This window comes from Onychomys torridus, chromosome 16 (assembly GCF_903995425.1).
Source record: "Onychomys torridus chromosome 16, mOncTor1.1, whole genome shotgun sequence".
Taxonomy (NCBI): domain Eukaryota; kingdom Metazoa; phylum Chordata; class Mammalia; order Rodentia; family Cricetidae; genus Onychomys; species Onychomys torridus.
In genome coordinates this window covers 54,591,512-54,612,878 of record NC_050458.1, presented here as the reverse complement: position 1 = coordinate 54,612,878, position 21,367 = coordinate 54,591,512, and the positions used below count along the sequence as shown (strand labels likewise).

Sequence of the window (21,367 nt, the reverse complement as noted above, 5' to 3'; positions counted from 1 at the left end):
AGAGAGGCGGCTTGCCCCGATGCAGATCTGCAGGTTGTCATAGCCGGGTCACATCTGCTTTCCAGGTTACTCACTGTTACAGCAGATCTAACTTAAAATAAACAACAGGGCCATGATTCATGAGAATCTATACCTATAGTTTTGTTTGGGTTTCATCTCCAAAGCAGTCTAACTTAACATTCACCTGTGGCTGAAGAAAGGGTGAGTCTGGCAGTAGTATGAAGTTCATGACACGCCAAAGAACTATTCAGAAGTCTTTCTTCAGAATGACAAATACTGCAGTCCAGAGTTGGCTTCACAGAGGAGCTACCACACAAGGACAGGGGTGCTCACCCCAGCTCTAGAATGCACTGGCTTTGAGGGCTGGCAAGTCTTTCAGATTCACTTTCTCCACTGGGAAACTGTTTAGATGCTGTGGAATGTGGATGATGATGGAATTGGAAGATTCATAGCCATCTATTCCATGGTCTAATATATTGCTTTCTTGGTAACTCTACCACTTGTGTAGAACATGAATATAAAATGCCTAAGAGAACACTCACTGAACTATGAGGAGTGGTAGTAATATACCATTCAGTGTCTCAAAGTCAGCCCCTAAAAATAAAAATAAACAAATAAATGATTTTCTGATCTATTTGAGTGTATACTAAAGGAAAAACACCCATGATGACTTTTCAGTGGTAGAAAAAAATCTTGAATTATTCCACACTTCAGATCTTTAAAATGTTGTAAATGTTATCATGAATGGCCCTATTTTGCTTTAGCACCTACCCCTATTGACTTCTCAAAGCAGTGAGTTTGGGTAGGTACAGCTAAGCATGTCATTGACCCAATGTTAAGGCAATAGATCTTAATACCACCTAAATCAGGAAGATAGAAATCATTTCTCCAAATAGCCTTGTTGGGAAACTTCATAGGAGAAGACCAGAAAAACATACTGGAGCATCCTAAAATCACTCCCATAGCACCATCAGAGAGGCCTATCCAAGTGACTCTGTAGAAAGCCTTTCAGATTCTTTCAACTTACATTGTTTCAAGAAGGAGCTTGTGAAGGAAGTTGTGATGGCAGAGACATGTAACCTGAACATTCAGGAGGCAGAGGCAGGAGGCTCATCTCAGCTGCATAGTGAGTCTGAGGGCAGCCTGGGCTGCATAAGACCTGGTCACAAAAAGATTAGGAAGAAAGAAACCCTGCTTGTCAGGTGCTGTTTTGACTTTTCTGGTGGGACCCAGCTTCTGCCATGAACTCCTAGGAACACTTTTGAGCATCCAATTTGTTTGTTTATGAAATGAGATGCTAGTAATGTTATCCAGAGCCAGAGTAGTGGACTTGGAATTAATTATGTCATTAAACTCAAAATTATTGGAAAACTATCTGTACATAGAAGATTCTCAAATGTATTAGTCACCCCCAGTCCCAGTGGATACATCGACAGACACTTCCACACCCAAGGCTCAGGAAGCAATGCAGAAGAGCAGGTGGAAGATCATAAGAGTCAGAGGGTCAGGCAGGTTGCTGGGAGACTGTCTCCTAGTAATGTCAGAAGCCACACCCATGAAATATCACCAACATTGCTGCCTAATGTGAGCTGAACACGGACTACACTAGCTGACATGCCAAAGAGGATAGAGAAGAGCCTACCAGGCCCCAACCCTACACCAAGAACTATAGGTGACTGAGGAAAGACAAGAGCAGGAGAGGTGGTCTTCTCCAGGGAAGAGCACACCAATAAGTTGTCCAATGCCAAATGGTCAGCCCTGAAAACACACATGCAAGTAACATTATACAGACAAAGAGCTTATATTTAGGAATTCATATATATCATATATATATATATATATATATCATATATATGTATGTATGTATGAACATATACATAAATGCATACAATAGCAATTAATGAAAGAAGAGGCCATGAGTGTGAAGGAGAGTGGAGAGCAGTCTATGAGACTGTCTGGAGGGGAAAAAGGAGATTTTGGTGTAATTATATTTTAATATCAAAAATTTTTTAAGTCAAAATAAATATCAGCTATCATTTTTATTGCTTGCAGTAAAAATGGGGCATAAATAGAAAATAGTAACATCAAACAGTATGCTTTGTTATGCAATGATAAATCATAGTGGTGAGACTAAACATAACCCTGCCCCACTTAATTATATTGCCAGCAATAGCATACTTACCCATATAATTTAGAGTCAGTAACATAGAGACTATTATGCAAGGAAGTGAGCACTGTCCTCTTGGCATACAGTCTAACCACCATTACAGGAAAGACTGGGATTTGCTTTACAGTGTGGGGGTTTACTAGGCCTCATTCCCAGAGAGCAGGATCATCAAAATGAGGAGTCTGCTGGTTCCCCATGCACACACTTTCATTGTCAACATTGCAGAGAACTGAATAGCTTTGTGAGTTTTTAATATAAATTTATTTTTTGCATTGATGTTATTTAGTTAATTGTCTGTGAGCCTGTGTGTGTGTGTGTGTGTGTCTGTGTGTGTGTGTGTCTGTGTGTGTGTGTGTGTGTGTATGTGTTGAGACAAGATACCATGTACCCCAGGCTGGCCTCAAACTTTCTCTGTATGTAATGATGAACTTGAACTTTTGATCTTCCTGTCTCCACCTCTCAGCCATGTCCCACACCTGGCCTAGTAGTAATTTTTATTTAGGAATTTTCATTTAATCAAAACTGGTACATAACAATCCCTTCTCTGTAGGGAATATGTTCCATCATATTCCATAGATAATAGAAACCAACAGTAGTGAGTCCCAGATAGTCTGTTCTTCCTACATGTACAGATCTTTATAAAGCCTACTTTACAAATTGTGCATGAGAAGAGATTACCAATAACAAATAATAAAATAGGACCATTAGAGCAATATATTGTATAAAGCATTATTTAATATTGATGTGTTATTTGTTTCTATTTGATATTTTCAGACAGTGATTGGCCATGGATCACTGAAAGTATATCAAGTGAAATCTGGGTCTGGAGACTGCCATAGTGTGCGGAATCTATTGCTCTTAATGATGTGTTAAAAATTGTACTGAAATGTGGAACATTCCACTTACCTTTGAATTATGACAGTAAAAGTTTGATATTCCACCAATCCTAGGGTGGGACACAATGAGGTCATAGGTGTGTGTCGAACTGGACTAGACGCCGAGGGTCTTGGGCGAGACCACTGGAACGAAATGCTGGCATACCACCGGAAACCAATCACACACTGGCACCCTTTGCTGGAGGTAAGGATGTGGATGTTGCCTCTGCCTTCAGTTACACTGATGTTACTTAAATATTTTTTTATCTGCTAACTTTCATTTGACATTTCACTTACTCACCTTTCAAAAAAAAATGCTTTCACTTTTGTTTCAGAGTCTCTCACATCGTCTATTCAAAGTTCTGTGTGCCTCAGGGATTTAAAAAAATGATTAGATGTCTAGGATTTCTTACTCAGTAAGCCTGTGCAAGGAGTGTGTCATTTCCTTCCACAGCCTTAGACTTACATTGGTGACCAGGGTCCATTGTCTTAAGTTCATTACTCAGTGGGAACTGAGCTCAGCTACTGCTTCTCTGTGAAAAAAGTCACGTTGCCTAAAGCCCCTTTCCATTTTTAAAGCCTTCATAAAGCACTGCTGTCTGGTACATCTATATAAGGGACACACATGTCCTATCCAACTCTGGTCAGAAAGAATATACAGACATTAAAGTATCAAGGTACCAACTTGACTGCGTTCAAGGCCTGGCCCTGCTGTGTGGCTCTTATTATAAAGCTTTGGTGAGTGACCTGACCGTCTCTGAGTTTTGGCTATGCCTGTTCAATAGGAGTAATTAGAGTGTTGATGATGAGCACCGTGTTGCACAGACTGACTCAATATGAGGTCTTCACGGCTGTGTCCACACCTGAGTTGTGTTAGTAAAGATGAGTAACCACTTTCACTTAGAACTTTTAGTCAAAGTTAGTCTACTGGACATATTAAGTATTGCTTGGCTGAACGCCTTCCTTTCCAACAAAAACAGTTGCTGGAACCTCTTCAAGAGCCACAACGTAAACTGAGACAGAATGTATTCACAGGAGGATGAAGGACTTTGTGAATTTCCGTAAAATGAATACTTGTAATAGCCACAAAATAAGTAAATAATAACTTAGCCTTTCTGAGGGGTAAGTTGCAGTTCAGTACACTAAGCTTTGGTTTTAAAATGGGAGAGAGACTGTGCACTGTAACTGACTGAATATATCAGTAGGGCCGGGTTTCATTCTCAGCTTAGTTACAAGAATGAGACCATGGCTGAACTTTTCAAGACATTTTGTGGAAACTGAGTGAACATGTCATGCTCAGGCCATGGAAGTAAACTGCCATCACAGATCTCATTTATATATAAATGTCCAAACACTCTACTTGACTTCATAATTTAATGTAAATCAAAAAACACAGATACACACTTATATAGGCAATACAGATACAGACACAGACACACACACAGCAGACATGCACACACAGCAGACATGCACACACAGACAGACACACACATACACAGACCTACTTATTTACAGAGCATATATACACAGCCACATAAATGCACATACATAGATACATATACATGTTATTTTAGTTTCTTTTCTATTGCTGAGAAGAGACACCATGACCAAGGCAACTTAGAAAAGAAAGCACTTAATTGGGTCTTATGTACAGGTTCAGAGGGTTAGTCCATGATTATCACTGTGGGAAGCATGGAGACAAGCAGACAGGCAGGCAAGGTGCTGGAGCTGAAGCTGAGAGCTCACTTCTGATCCATAAGCACAGTAGAGACTGGTGTAACCTGGTGTGGGCTTTTGAAGCCTCAAAGTGACGCATCTCTAACAAGGCAGCACCTCCTAATCCTTCCAAAAGTGTCCACCCACTTGGAAATAAGCATTCAAATATGTGAGCCTATGGGACCCATTTTCATTTAATCCACCACACACATATACATATACACATATACAGACACAAACACACATGCACACAGACACACACATACATAAACACACAGACACACAGAGGCACGCACATACACAAACACACACACATGCAGACATACACACATATATAGGCACAGACAAACACCTACAAACAAACATGTGCACACAGACATGGATATACACTGACACACATACACAGACACACACTCATGCATATAATACACAGATACATAAACACATACACACAGGCATAGATATACAGAAACATATAGACACACACAAACACATATATACACATAAATGAAAACACACACATATATACACAAAAATCTATATATGCACACATGTACACAATCACACAGGGTATTCCCCTGAAATCTTTCAGAAGTAGAGAAGTATTTGCTGGATAGCTCAACACCTACTAAAGTACATTTTATTTGGTCTTGGTGGTAAGTATTGTCTAAAGCATACTTCAATGCTTGTTATATAATTGTGCTTTTTCCTGGGTCTCATTTTTTAGTTTGAAAATGGAGGCTAAGCTCCAGAATATAGAAAGGGAAAGAAAGCTTTGCTACATGGGGAGCCACACTGAATGGAGATGTGAACTTGGGTACTTGTCCCTCTGATATCTGATCTTGGAGAAGCTGAGTGCCCTTCCATGCCAATGAGATGGTCCAAGGAGAAATGGGAGCATATGAGCAAGATTTAAACAAGTCTAAAGAAATCATACAGTCTGAAGTATATTAAATATATATATATACATACATACATACATATTATATAAACATGAAACTGTCTGTTGAAGAACCATAGGCATTGTTTGTATCAAGAACAAGAATAAAAGAACCATTTTTCAGTCTCCTTTCCTATATATATATATCTTGTGATATATAGGAACACAGGCCATAATATGTCATTAGCTCACACATTGTTTTCTAGTAACTGGATCAGGGACAACTGGTATTAAAAGATGAATGTACTTTTCTCTACAAATATCTTTTTCTCATCCCCTTTATCTCTGTTCAGTGGACAGATTAAATGGACCACAGACATATGCACAGCCTGAATTTAGCATTATAGGAAAAATTAAGAATTAAATTATATTTTTCTTGTTAGAGAAAGAATAAATGAGAAAGTAATAGTTATTCAAGAACTGAATAAGTTTGTCAGCAGAGATGAAGGCCTCATTTAGAAAAATCTACTTACTTCAAATTCATTAATTAAACTTCATTAAACTCTCAAAATACAGATACATAAGAATCATGAGAATCAGTCTTGTCACCTGGGCCTTTTCCGTTTATGAATTTCCCAGATGAAAATCCCTTCCTGTCAAAGCAAGGGGAAGACAGCCTTGAATTAGTTACAATCTGTTGCTGTAATAAGACACCAAGACCACAAGTGACCTCTGGAAGAAAGAGCTTCTTTTTGGCTTATGGTTCTGAGGAATATCCACATCACAGAGAAGCACAGTGGCAGGAGGCAAGAGGAGGAATCAGAGAGAGCACATTTTTATCCACATACAGGAAACAGAATAAACTTGAAGAGAGACACTGAGGCTGTAAACCCTCAAAGCCCACCCAACAAGGCTATACCTTCCAAAGGTTCCATAAGCCTCCCAAACAGTCCTCAAATATGTGAGCCTATGGGAGTCATTTCTCATTCAAACTATCCTAAGTATCTTATGTCTACAACTTCCTGTTGTTCTCACCCTGCACTATGGTAAGTGATATTACAGAAAAAAGAAAAAAACTAAAGATCTCCCATAAAGTATGGGACTCTTCTAAAGACATAAAAGTTGCCATTGGGACATGATTCTGTGTACCTTTTATGTTACAAGCACTGTGTTTTAGAGGAAATATTTGTGTTTTCCCTCTCTGCCTTGGGAGGTGAGTTCTGAAGAGTGTGGAGGTTACATAAATCTCTTCTTCAGAAATTTGCAAACTGTGTTTGACTATCCACTAATCACAGAGAGACATGATTGTCATTATATGCTTTTCTTCATTGGATCAGATATTCTGAAATTCTTCTCTTTCAGTTACCTGGCCGGGCAACCAGCTTTGATAGTCAAGGATCCTGTTCATCTCCAAGGCCACCATCCACACCATAAAGCCTCCAGTAAGACCATGTCACAGAAAGACCTAAAATCATGTGCTCATTGAATCAGACACACACACACAAACACGGAACATTCGACTTCTTCACTTAAAATATACCCATAATAAGGAATAACTTGATGTATAATTTCTTTTTGTTTTACCTCTTGATTTATTTTTGTTTTTAACTTTGAGTATATCAATACATTTTACCTGAGTATTAATAGTCCTTAGTTACATAAGGTGTCCTATATTTCATGTCATCTATGAGCACAGTGTTTTAATATGTTTTAATTCTTTGCTTAAGCAAAGAAATAAGTATTTGACAAGAGAATCAACATGTGTAAAATTAAATATAGTTTATGCCTGTGTTGGATGAAATAGTAAAATGTGTCATTTCCAACTGTACACACAGTTCTATGTAAACTTTAGTGAACATATTTAAATTAATTCCACAGGTTCAACTCCTTCAAATTCTAATTAATGTCACTTGTCTGATAATAGTTTTCCCTTCATAATCAGCATTTTTGTCATTGAGGTTCATTCCTCAAACTTCTTTTTTGGGACACTCAGCTAAGCTACAAAATGAAAAGTCATTTTGAATATAAATGTACAAAGTGACATTGAGTAGCTGATAAACAAGACTACCAGCTTATAATGTCTTACTGTCCACATTAGTTCAGGCACCTGCTGTAATGCTTATTTGGTGGTTTTAAAACTACTAGTAGTCTTCACCTCAAGTGTAGTGTTGGTATCCCTAAGTAGCTACAGTCATAACTTTGTCTTTCAAGGGTCTTCAATACTGTGGTGTGTCTGTTTCATGACTTGGAGCTGTCATGTGACTCCTATGGTTTTGATGGATCACAGTTCACAGAAACCAAAGGTCTAGCCAAGTTCTCTGTGCCATTGTCCTTAGACAGGCAGGTGATGACTCCTCCATCCTCTCAGGAGCTCATCACGAGAGCTGGAGAGTCTCCAGGAAAGCTGGACTTGTTGCTCACCAAAACACTGTTTGTAAACAGTACAACTTTCACATGTAATAAAAACAAATACATTCCAAGCGACCAAACATCCAGTCCTTTAATAAAAAGCATTGACCTTCAAAGAGATTAATGATCAAACCATTAGAAGTAAAAACTATGCAAATGTGTTTTTTTTTTTTACAAGAGAGAACTTTCTTTGAAATCAGATCAGCTTTTTATTGTCTCATTTTAAGACCCCATTGGAAGGAATCTATATGGAATTTTTCTAACCTTACTTTTGAGGTGTGCATATTTAAAGTTTATTCCACAATAAGATTTTTTAAAGGGAAGAAAATTTATATTTGGAATTTTAAAACAAGTTCATTGGGATGAGAACGTTTTTGACAAGTAATGAATTTTTATATTTGTAAAAATCCCTTATTTCAAATATTAGGACAGATATTTTAAAAGTCTTGAAATTTCTCTCATAAAGATTCAGTTACTGTTAACCAGTATAAGTATGTCTCACATTAAGATTTTCAGTGTAAACTCAGTTCTGCCTAAAATGCCTATGTCAAGCTAATGAAAATATACTACTAAACTTTTTCTCATTAAAAAAAAAAAATCTGTCTGAAAACACTTGACTATCCCGTCAAGCCAAACAACAAACAACAAACCCTACTCATTACAGAGAGACTCAAGAAGACAACTAATCTGAATGTCTTTGTTTTATTGTAAAATGCAAGCTGTTAAGAAAAAATGTATAATCTTAGTGTGGTAACATTTAGGGAAATGTTTTATCAGTAGATATAGCTGTGACATTTCTTCAGTCAGGAAAGTATGCATTTTCACTCAAAACGAGATCTTACAGACTTACCCCTTGTAAAATTACAGCGTGTTTCCTAAAGAGAACAGGCTAAACCTTCCGATGAACAAAAGGGAGCTGTCAGATAACCAGAATATTTTAAATAGGAAGCAAATAGATGAAAATTAGATTGGAAAAAAATTAAAACCCAAAATTATACAAGATTAAAGTCATTTATTTCTCATGATAATTACATCAAAGCATTTGCTAAATCTATGAAAGAGATTAAGGAGGGAAAATTCACAACTTCCAGCTAATATGTGAGAGTTTTCTCTCAGAGTAATAAACAAATTCATTAGAACAGTTCATGCTGAGAAAATACATTCCTTATGCATCTTACGTATCACCACTCTCCCCTCCTCCCATTTTACCCATCCACACACAGAAACTTCTCTCTGCTTGTGAGGTACTGTTAGTTTCTCAGTATTTAAAATATGGTTCAGTGTTCCAGATGCCCTCCACTAAACTTGTGGGATGGGATGTACTAATGTAGGTCAATGCAGCATGAAGCTGTAATTTAGGTATACAATAAACTCCTGATTTCAGGGACACATTCAGGGACTTACCAATATATGCATCTAGGAAATAAGATTCAGTGTTGCTTTGTGGGCATAACAGCACAGTTGCTAAGTATACTGGATATGAAAGACACCAGTATGTGTCTAGTGCACAATCATTTTACAAAACCAGCAGTTGATTCATTTGGGGTTTTGATATGTTCCTCGTTGGTGTCCTACATTTGATTTTAGTCCAAAGTTCTGGGCATGATCACTGGCTTCCTGAATCACTTTTCTCAACAATTATTGTTTTCTTTCTCAGGCTACCCTGTGTTGCTGATACTTCCCATGTAAAACTCACCATATTCATACACACTCAGTTCAGGAACCAATGTTAGGACAAATGCCTGGGAAGTAGTGGGAGGAAGCACAGACCATCGTGTACCTTCATGTGGTTTTGTGGTGTGTGCACATGCTAGTTACTACAGGGAGCTCACAAACGATCGATACTGACTCAGGGTTTATATTAGGGCAGATGTATTTGAACTATTTGGTTGTGATATTTAATTGATATTTACAACTACACTTGGTCTCCTGTAGTGTTTATTCTTTTCAAAGTTTCCAGGCTCAATTAAAAAAAAACTCTCCATCTCTTGAAGCTTTCATTTAATCGTTACTTTGAAAGTAAAAAAAGTCAAAATCCCATGCCAACTCTACTATCTATAAAACAAAAAATAATTTACTCCAGAATGAGATGTCTGAGCAGCCAGGGATTATTGCAATAAAGGAACATAAAATCATAGCATTGAACACAAATCAATTTCTTTCTACCTCTTCAAAAAGACCACTTGATATTATTCTTGAGCAGAATTTGTCTGATTTTTATCATAACAGCTGTGATATTACCAACCAGTTTAATTGCAAACAGTTAGAGAACTGGGTTGGCATGGCCTCAAGAAACCATTCGGCCTCTTCGTTAAACATAAAGAAAATGACACCTTATGTCACAACTTGGTCTTGTAACAATTACAGTTTTTCTGAGCTAACCTAGTTGGTTTCAATGCTTGTGGTTTTTAAAATAAAAGTGTACTGCTATCAACAAGTAGATTTTGTTCAAACCTGAAAATAAAATAATTTAAAGAAACCACATAGCTAATGAAAAAGATATTAAAACATAGCAAATAAAGATGTTGAGAAGTCAAAAAAAAAGGAACTCTTCGTATAAATAAATATCAATAAATTCTCAAATAATGTCCCAAAAGTCCATGACTCAGCATTCAATTGTTACTCAGAGACATGACTCAGGATACAATTTATCTGAACCTGCCGTAAGGACCTAATATTTAGGAGAAAATGAATTTAATATTTTACACAGGAAAAAGAATTAAATAAAATGGTATTTCCAAAACTTTATCTCCTAGGTATTCTATTAGCTAAGAAGATCAATATTTATCCAATAATCTGTCCATTAAGATTAAGGTAATTACTTATCATCTACCATTAACAGTTAATCAAAAAGATATGCATTTGAACAGTGGCATTGTGTATTTGATCAAAATGCAGTTAAATCATTATTTTCCTTTCATTATGTCTATCATGTAACTAAAGAAGTTTGATTTGGTAGCATGATAGTACTGTGCTAAAGAGATAGAGAAAAACATTCAGTTAAGGACCAAGGTAAGCCTTAATGATTTACTTAATGAAAATATTTGAATACTAAAAAATAGTGACTGAAAAATAGGTAAAAAATGTTTAAGAGAAATGATAGTATTTTGTATGTCTGAGATGATTAAATACATTCCTCGAAGGGGGAACTATTTATATAAATCCTATTTTTATCTCTATGGTAACAAGAAAATGAGTTGCTCTTGATATATTTATATGGAAATGTTTTAATCTCAAGCCAACAATAATTTTTTATGCAGACCATGAGACCCTTTCCAGATAGTGAAACTATGTCTGATTTTATCACAGAGGGTAGGAATAACCTGTTGTCTTCTGACATTCTGTTGAGTCACATCTACTGTGCACAGAATGCCCTACTTATTGAATATAAGATTGAGTTTTAATTATTCAATATCATGAGGATTTTGTTTCCTGAAAATAATTTACTGATTATTGTACTGATGCAATTTATAGGTATAAGTCAAAACTCACTAAGTTTTGATGTTGCAAAGTTAATGCATGAAATGGATAGATTCACTGAGGCTTTCCATATTGCTTCTTGTGTGCCTCATCTGAACATTAAGACAGGGAATTCTATCTTTCCATGATTTGCTGAAAACTTTGCACACCACAAATAACTGCCACCACCACCACCCCACAGATTATATAAAACAACAAAATAATCATTCTCTATAAATACTTATGTAAATTATCTCATAGGCTTCATTAAGACTTGCTGTTTTTCTTGTAAAGTCCTTTAAGCTTTGCATTTAAAGAATGCAGTAGTGCAATGTGAGAGCTCACTGCGCAAAGGAGAAGCAGGCGATACTCCAATGTGTAAAATACTTGCACTTGTAGCTCATTCCTTAAACAAAGAGTACAACATGCAGGTTGTCAGCCATTAGCTGCTGTTAACACAACAGAGCAATGACTGGGTTCACATTCAAATATGGAGAAACCACAGAACGCTGTGAATTCAGAACTAAGATAAGTCAAACTAGAAAAGAACTGGCTCCCAACGTAAGTGTGGTGTTTCCTCGAACTCCCTTACAAGTCCATGTGTACTGATAGGAACTGCTAGTGTTCTTCTTCCCACAGAGCCTCAGGTGATTTGAATTCATCATAGCTCATCTGTTCTGAATACCTTTAAGTCATTGTTCTTAATGTAACACTTCAAGTGAAGTTTGTGATTTAATACTTAGCCATTGTTTAAAACAGTATCTTTGACTTCTACATTATAGAAGAGAAATTGAAGTCTTGAAATTTGTGTGTCTGACTTTTGTACATGGTGACCAGTCATTTGCGAACCTTGACATCTTATATTACTTAGAGCAGATGTTTCTGTAAACCCTCTGAAAGATGTTATACATTGTATTTTGGTATTTTTACTGTGTCTTCTTTAGAGTGTATGAACATATTTGTCAGGATCAGATGAATTATGTAACAAAGAAACCTCAAAGCTGTTATGAAGGATAGCTCATAATTACTTTTGTAAAAGAAATGGAAAAGCACTTGAAATTTTACTGTTTCATATGTATTTTAAAAAAGAAATAAAGTGATTATAAATAATTTTATCTGTTACTAACAAAATACCTTTTCCAGATTTAATTTTTGCAAGATAAATATGAAGCTTTTCTTGAATGTGAATTAAGCATAGTTTCCGGTTGCCTTTAATACTCACTAAAGGGGACAGATAAGCGCAGCCCACTTCTGGGCCATCAGAAATGCCTCTTAACAACACGCATTTTAATGAGAGACAAATATAAACAGTTGACTGAATGCTTTCCAGGGTTGGAATGCAGCTCAGTCGTAGAACATTGGTCTAGAAAGCTTGAAGTGGGCTCCAAAGCCAACAACACAACAAAGAAAACTGTGACCTGGGATGAAAGCCTTCCACTGCGATAGTCCAGAGACACAGACAAACGGCTTCTGTGGGTAGCTGGGATGAATGGGCAGCTATAGAAATGTGGTAAGACTAGAAAGACATACTCAATGATGAAACAACAGGAAACAAAATTTAAAATCTGGACAGAAACCCCAAATGGCACAGGGAAGTTCCCCTGACTGTCGCTGCAGCTGACAATATTTTAAAATATGCTTTTCTTGAAATTAAAAATAATCATCCAATTCTAAAATTACCAAAAATTTTAGTAACAGAAATCAATTGCTATCATTAATGTATTTAATGAGTCTGGTTAATAAGGAGCAAGGCTTTGGTGTAACACGAATTCCTAAGTAGTCTTTTAATTAAAAAATAATAAAAAAAAAAAAAAACTGGTACCAGATATTGGTGTAAATGCTGAAAGATGAAAGAGACAAAGGATGAGCCGCCTCTCACCTCTAGGACTCCTCAGCCTGAAAAACTAGTTCCTGTCTCCTCACGCCTTAGACACTTTTCTCCGTCTACCATATTACTTACTTCCTATTGCTGGGACTAAAGGTGTATGATGTCCCACATACTGGGATTAAAGATGTGAGATCTCAAGTGCTGGGGTTAAAGGTGTGTGTCACCACTGCCTGGCTCTGTTTCCCTCCTAGACTGAGTCAATTTCATGTAGTCCAGGGTGGCTTTGAACTCACAGAGATCCAGACGGATCTCTGCCTCCCAAGTGCTAGGATTAAAGGTGTGTGCCACCACTGTCTGGCTTCTGTGTTTAATCTAGTGGCTTGGTCTGTCCTCTGATCTTCAGGCAAGCTTTATTTGATATACAGTATATCACCACACTTTAGTGTGCTCAGTTGGTTCTCTGGGGAAGTATCTTTTTAAAATAAATTTCCAAATATACACTAATAAAATGTTTACCTTACACAAAAGGGCCACCAGATTGCCCAGCTCCAGCAAGTGTCACTCACAATGCATGTGGTCTGTCTGAATGGTGCCACCAGGAAACACAAAGGCCAACACTATTGCTTAGTAAATAGTAAGGTACAGACACAAGTGAAACCCTAGAACTTCCTTAACTAGAGGCTATCGCTGAAAGTTTGAATCAACAAGAATTTAAATCCAGGTTATTTTAATTGGTTACAGTGCCTGAAACAAACAGAATATGAGTCATGAATCAAGTTTGATGACATACTTTACTCCTACTCTGTACAAAATTTTAAATATGATATGATGACCTTTTTAAAAAATGGAAGAAAGTTGTGTTGATACACAGTAATTAATGGCAAAGAATGACATTGCTCTAAACTTTGTACTATATTCAAGTCTGAGCTTTTATCCTACACAAGTCATGAACTATGGGGGTAAATACTTCAAAATACTTTCACATACACTTCCCTTAATCCCTAAAATAATTCCTCACTTTCATTTAACAAAGGTGGTCATCGCAACCGAGAAGCGAAATGAAAACCCAAGGTCACGTAGTTGGAGTTGGGTTTCAAATCTAGATCTTTCACCATCAGGTACACATACATGTTACAACCTTGTGCTTTGCCAGGGAGGTTCATTAAACAGACAATGAAATACAAGAAGATGGTTTCCTCTTGGATAAATCATCAGACTCTCACTTGTAAATGAAAATCAACTGTGCCTGGCTGACCTAGCAGTTAGTTAATGCGTGTACCACTATGTAACCAGCACCACTCCCACTGGTAATGGCTAAAACCCACAGATGACATAAATAGTTTTGAAAGTCAGAAGATCAATGCCTGTATGTATCCAATGGCGAAGAACTAGACAACCTTGATCTGACTAACAAATAAGAGAGAAAGAGAGAAAGAAAGAGAGAGAGAGAGAGAAGGAAGGGAGGGAGGGAGGGAAGGAAGGGGGAAGAAAGGAAGAAAGAAGGAAGAAAGAAAGAAAGAAAGAAAGAAAGAAAGAAAGAAAGAAAAGAGAGAGGGGAGGGAGGGAGAGAAAAGAAGGAAGAAGGAAGGAAGGAAGGAGTGAAGGAAGGAAAGAAAGAGAAAGATTGGTTTAAAAACTGTGCAGTGTGCTGAATGAAATCAAATCCAGATACCCAGTTAGTCACTTTTTCATTTTAATTTTCTTATTTCAGTCTTTGCAACCCCTTTTCTGTATTTTCTGTATAATCCTAAAAAGTATTGTTAAAACTTCTGGATTTCCATAGAAAGATTCTGTAGTATACAGCTCTACCTCTTTAAATGTGTTTATGGATGTCCTATAAGCTTACTCACAACCCTTTAAATGAATTTTAAATGAGTAAAGTGGTAGCAGAACAGATGGAACTCTGTGAAGAGTGAAACACTTTGAATTTTGACCCTACTCTAACAGACACAAAAAATGGATTCCATATATGTACCCTCTGCCCTCTCCTCCAGTCCCACCAATGATTCCAAGCTGATTCTATAGTAGATTCCCTCTGGTAGGGGCTTTGGAAGACCAGCTTGGTCCCTACCCTACTCCTTCTCACCACCTCTCTATTCTCCTAACCTCCTGCCACTTTCTCAAGAACTCAATTCTTGTGTGTTTACCTAGATTTTCCATTTTGGAACACATTGGATCTTCCTGGGAAGGGGAAATAGAATAGATTCTTGTGGATAGACTGGGGGAAGGTGGAGATGGGAACAGGAGGGATCAGACCAGGGAGAATTGACTTGAATTTGAGGGGTAATGTGGAACTAGTGCAGTGGGAACCCCATGGATCTATAATGGTGACCCTAGCAAAGATAATAAGGGATATGGAGCCTGAACTGGCCACCTTCTGTAACCAGGCATAGCTTCCAGTGGTGGAACTGGGACACCAACTCAGCCACAAACCCTTCAACCTGCAATCTGTCCTGCCTGCAGGAGGTACTGGGGTAATGGTGGCATAGAACTTGTTGGAGTAGCCAACCAAATGACTGGTCCAACTTGAGGCCAATGCCATGAGAGGGAGCCCATGCCTCACAGTACCTGGATGACCAGGAACCAGAGGCTGGATAGTCCAGAGACCTTGGATAGAACCAAACACAACTGGCAAAAAAAGAAAAGGTAAATAGGTAAATGAAATGACTCCTAATGATATTCTGCTATACTCATAGATTGGTGCCTGTCCCAGTTGTCATCAGAGAGGTACCACCTAGCAACTGATGGGAGCAGATGCAGAGCCCCACGGCCAAAAACTAGGCAGAGCAAGGGGAACCCTGCTGAAGAGTGGATGAAGAAATGTAGGAGCAACCAACTAACCAGCACTCATAGGGGCTCACAGAGACTGAATCAGGGACATTCATGGGTCAGCACTAAGTCCTATGCAAATATGTTATAGTTGTGTAGCTTGGTCTTCTTGTGGGAGTCCTAACAATGGGAGTAGGTGGTGTCTCTGACTCTTTTGATGGTCTTGAAACTCTTTTCTTTCTGCTGGGTCTCCTCGTTCAGCCTCGATAGGAGGGTAAAGTGCTTAGGCCTTTTGTAACTTGTTTTGCCAGGTTCAGTTGATATCTCTGGGAAGCCTGCCTTTTTCTGAAGGGAAATGGAGGAGGAGTGGATCTGATGGGGAGGAGGGGTTAGGTGGTGGGGGTGACAGGGAGAAGTAGAGGGAGAGGAAACTGCAGTCGGAATGTAATATATGAAAGAAGAAATTTTTAAAGGCCTCACTTCTTGCAGGACAGTCTCTTCTAAAAACAATTTTTTTTTTAATTAAAAAGGAGGGAGAAAGGACAATAGGGGCCGGGCCTGTGAGAGGCTGGGAGGAGGAATGGGTGTGAATATGATCAAAATATATTGTACAAAATTCTCAAAGAATTAATAAAATATATTATTAAAAACAACAGTCAATTCTCAGGTTTCTACAGACTTTCCTGTTTAAACAGGAAGCTGTCCTTAACAAAGTTGTAATAGTCAGGGATATCTTTCACGCTCACACTCCTTTCTCCCTCTCTGACCTTCCCCAGATTGTAGAATGATTTGATGCTGGTACTGGGGAAACACACCAAGGCATTACAACACACCTCACACCTCTACAATCTGTCTTTCCAGAACATTGATGTTTTTTGCTCCTCTACCATGCTGGAATGAAAAACCCACATCTAGGCACTGTCTTTTGCAGACTCTCCATATCCAGGATGTCTACTACATGCTTCTGGGGGAGGGGAAAGGCCTCCTCTTCTACCAACCCTAGGTGGAATCATCTTGACTACTCCCTGATCTGGTGCTTATGCCCCATTTCCTTGCCTTTCTGATCCAGGGTGTCTCTCAAGGCAGGATCAGATCCAGAAATTACCCAGAAACTTTCACAAAGTGCCTTGCAGATTATTTCCTTAAAAGTTCTAATCTAGAACCTGCTTCTAAGGCACGAAGACTGTACTTGTGTGCCCACTTAATCTCTCAGTCCTCCCTAAACATTAGTGGGGTCAGGGGGAGACCTCTAAGAACTAGAGGGTGTTAGACTGGTGTCTACTGCTGCAACAAAACACAATGACCACAAAGCGAGTTGGAGAGGAAAGGGTTTAGTAGGCTTACACCTCAGCTGTTCACAGAGGGAAGAACAGGAACTCAAACAGGGCAGGATTCTGGAGGCAGGAGCTGATGCAGAGGCCATGGAGGGGTGCTGCTTACTGGATTGCTCTCCATGACTTGCTCAGCCCACCTTCTTGTAAAACCCAGAACCAGCAGCCCAGGGATGGCACCACTCACCATGGACTGAGCCCTCCCTCATTGATCACTAAATGAAAAATGCCTTGCAGCTGGATCCCAAGGAGGCATTTCCTCAGCTGAAGCTCCTTCCTCTCTGATGACTCTAGCTTGTGTCGAGTTGACACACAAAACCAGCCAGTACAATTGGTTCTGATGGAGGTGGTATGAAAATAAAAGCAGACAGTCATCTCCAGAAGCAGAATTGTCCTTTAATCAGAATGACTGAAAAGCCAGAGTCTCTCTATGGAATGAAGACGATGCACATGGGTGTGGTGGGGGGGGGGGGTATAGGATGGAAAAGGGGAAAATGTGGGGCTAGAAGAGTCCATTTGCAGGTCAGTTCCCCTGCAGTGGGGAAGTGACTGATGCCAGGTGGTCTGTTGTGTGGCTCTCCTGATTAGAAGTTTGCAAAAATGTCTGTCAACTCAGCTTTCCTGTCCAGAGCTTCTCAGTCCACCTGAGATTTTTAGGCCATTAACCCTTCATTCCAGACCCTGAAGACAAATAAAAAGAAGAGGGATGTTATGTTCTCAAAAAAAAAAGCTGGGCGGTTGTCAATTCTTATGGTATCAGGGAAGACTAGGGTCAATCAGACCACAGAGAACTAATTCCTTTGAAGCAAGCCTTGGAGGCTGCTTAATCTCAATGGGGAAGGTGACGGTCATAGGTCTCCTGTAGCTCAAGCTGGCCAACATTAGCTGAAAATGACTCTGCACCTCTGGTCTCTCTTGAGGATACAAAGAATGTGGACATAGATTTCCAAGAGAACCTAGGGAAGAGAAGTCTGTGCCTGTTGCTTCTGTGTCCAGCTCCGGAACCTGACAGCCAATGTTTTCCAGGAGAACCCCAATTGGTGGCAAGTCTTGGGTGAATTCCTACTTTCAGAACTCTGCTTGCTTTCTCCATGCATGTAAACTGCACGATTTAAGATTAACTGTACATCTTTTGTATTTGTTTCTGTTTTTTTTTTTGGGGGGGGGGGTTGAGACAGGGTTTCTCTGTGTAGCTTTGCGCCTTTCCTGGAACTCGCTTTGTAGACCAGGCTGGCCTCGAACTCACAGAGATCTGCCTGCCTCTGCCTCCCGAGAGCTAGGATTAAAGGCGTGTGCCACCACCACCCGGCTAAGATAAGGAATTCTTTACAGAACTGTTAACAGAGTTTTGACACCGATTGACCCAGAACCTTGTGTTGGACCATTTCCACTATCATCATGGTACTTCTTCAAGTTATTCTAATTCTACCACGTTTATTATTTTGTGACCTAATAATAACAATTACTTTGTGGATGATAATTTAGTCCATATAATTCAAAATAATTTAGATTATCTTAAGTACCAATGATTGTCCAGATAAACTAGTTCCTTATACATTTTAAGAGCATTTTATTTCTCCAATGTGTTGAGACTAGACACTTCATTTTTCTTGGAGTCCAGAGGGTCTGGAGTTCTTTCTCAAGCACAAACCCTGTTCCAGATGTGACCCCAACTGTGGGAAACTTCAGGAATGAAATACAGCTTAGGAGGAATGTCCTCCAGTGTAAAGCGAGGCCACAAGGGCAGGGAGTGCAAAAGGAAAAATTCAGATAAGGTGGTCGAAGATACCATTTGATCAAGCTGAGCTGGCCACGCTTCCTCTGGTGTCTAGCTAAATAAAACATAAGCGACAGTGGAAAAATAAGAGTTATTCATCCTGGAAGTGACCCAGAGCCTTTTGTCTTGGTCTACCTCTACCCTCCTTTCCAGGAGGTCCCTGTGGTGCCCATGGCTGCATTGGCCATGGAAAGTGGCGCTAACATGGGGCTTGAAGGATGTTCATCTACTCAAAACGCAAAACCGTTTAGGTTTAGACAAAGAGTGTGTAAGCTTGGGGAACACACTGATTCATGACCCATTAGTACCCAAAAAACATGGAGAATTCTGAAAAACCTTTGGAAATATTATGTCTCTTTACTTAATTATATGTTGAAGTTAAGAGAAGTTAAAATTAATGAGGGTGACTTAGATCAAAGTTTAGTCACTAGTACTGAGCATAATAACTGGTTTCTAGAAAAGGGAGTTTGAGATCCTGAGAATTAGCAGAAAATAGGGGGAAAACTGTAAAACAGAAACATGAGCAAGGTGAATTAAGGCCTGTGAAATCCGTTAGCATTTGGCATGCTGTTACTGTTGCTTTGCAGCAACAATCTAAGAGAAACAAATCTAAGTTGCCTGCCAGGAACCAGATAGTAAACAGATTGCTGTCACCTTATTTGTTTTGTTGACTTACGAAAAGATAAATTCTGGTGAGGCCTCTAAGTGTTTCAAATGTAGAAATGAGACCTTGCCTTTTCCTAAACTAACAGGCTTCCTACTGTGATAAGTAAGCTCATAAACAGATTTGGGGAAAAAAAGAAAAAAGAACACTCAAAATTACCATGCTGTTATTACAGACTAAAAAATTGCTTTTTACTCTTTTCCTTTATGCTCTATTGGTGATTTTTAAAAAGACTCACTTTTTCAAGGACTAATTTCAGTGATTAAACACCCATGTCTCATGATATTAAGGGGAAAAAACAGTAACTAAAGGGGCTAAATGGATATGAAATATTAAAGATTTTTTAATAAGAAAGGATTTATATATGAAGGTTTAAATCAGTGGTTCTCAGCCTGTGGGTCAAGACCCCTTTGGGGGGTCACATATCAGATATCCTCCATGTCAGATATTTACATTATGATTCATATCAGTCACAAAATTACAGCTATGAAGTAGCAACAAAATAATTTTATGGCTGGAGGTCATCACAATGTGAGGAACTGTACTAAAGGGTCACAGCATTAGAAAGGTTGAGAACCACTGGTTTTAGTGTATGTGTGGTATGTCCAGATTTAAATATATATTTAAACCTCAAAGCCCACCTCCACAGTGACATAATTCCTCCAACAAGGCCACACCCACTCCAACAAAGTCACCTCCTAATAGTGCCACTCCCTTTGGGGGCCATTTTCTTTCAGGCCGCCATAGCAACTTATACTTTAAATTTTAAAAACGTTTCCTCTCAGTTTTATCCTGACACCTACAAAAAAGCATCCCAAGAAGCAAAAAGTTTTATTGAAACTCATGGTTTTATATAAGCTCCCTCACGGACCCAACCAAGGTCTGGATCCTATTCCCTTCATAACTTGGAGCTTAGACCTCATGTCTACACTTTCCTACAGGGCTTTCTCTGGATTCCAAGAGGACCAGTAATGCCAAACAGTGAACTGACACCAGAAGACAACAACAACCTGGTAACAAAAGAGGGACCCTTTCCTGAATTCCAACTGCACATTGACTGTCATGTCACTTCTAATTCTTTCATTTCACTGAGTCCCTGGACCTTATTTCATAAACTTCTTGCAGTACTCAATGCACTAATACCTCCAACTCTACTTTTATGATATTAAAACGACCCTCCCTTATAATAAATCTAAATATCCAAGAAAATTGGTTAAGGACCATCTCACTGGAGTATGGTCTCAACACAACTGTTGACCTTGGACAATTATATTTGTTTAAACATTCTCATTAGTCAATAGTTTGCAGGTGAATTACCAAGCACCTTACAAAGTCTCAATTGGTTTAACATTTCACATGATCAAGATGCTAAAATCCTAATAAATTCAGGATTTATTGCTTTTTAATAGTCCATTTCAGTATCCAAAGCATCCAGAGAAGTTTTTTTTTTTCCCAAGAAAAAGCTGATTATATTATCAGTGCTACAAAATCA

The 21,367-nt window shown here is 38.6% G+C and overlaps 1 protein-coding gene across 1 annotated transcript in view; it reads left to right on the top strand.

Moving 5' to 3' along the window:
* Nucleotides 1–12,553, top strand: part of Syt10 (synaptotagmin 10) — a 67,190-nt gene extending 54,637 nt beyond the window's left edge. Inside the window, exons 6-7 of the mRNA XM_036209016.1 lie at nt 3,118–3,247; nt 7,001–12,553. Of these exons, the coding sequence (XP_036064909.1) occupies nt 3,118–3,247; nt 7,001–7,072 (202 nt within the window). The 3' untranslated portion in view covers nt 7,073–12,553. The remainder of the gene's footprint in view (nt 1–3,117; nt 3,248–7,000) is intronic.
* The last annotated feature ends 8,814 nt before the right edge of the window (nt 12,554–21,367 follow it).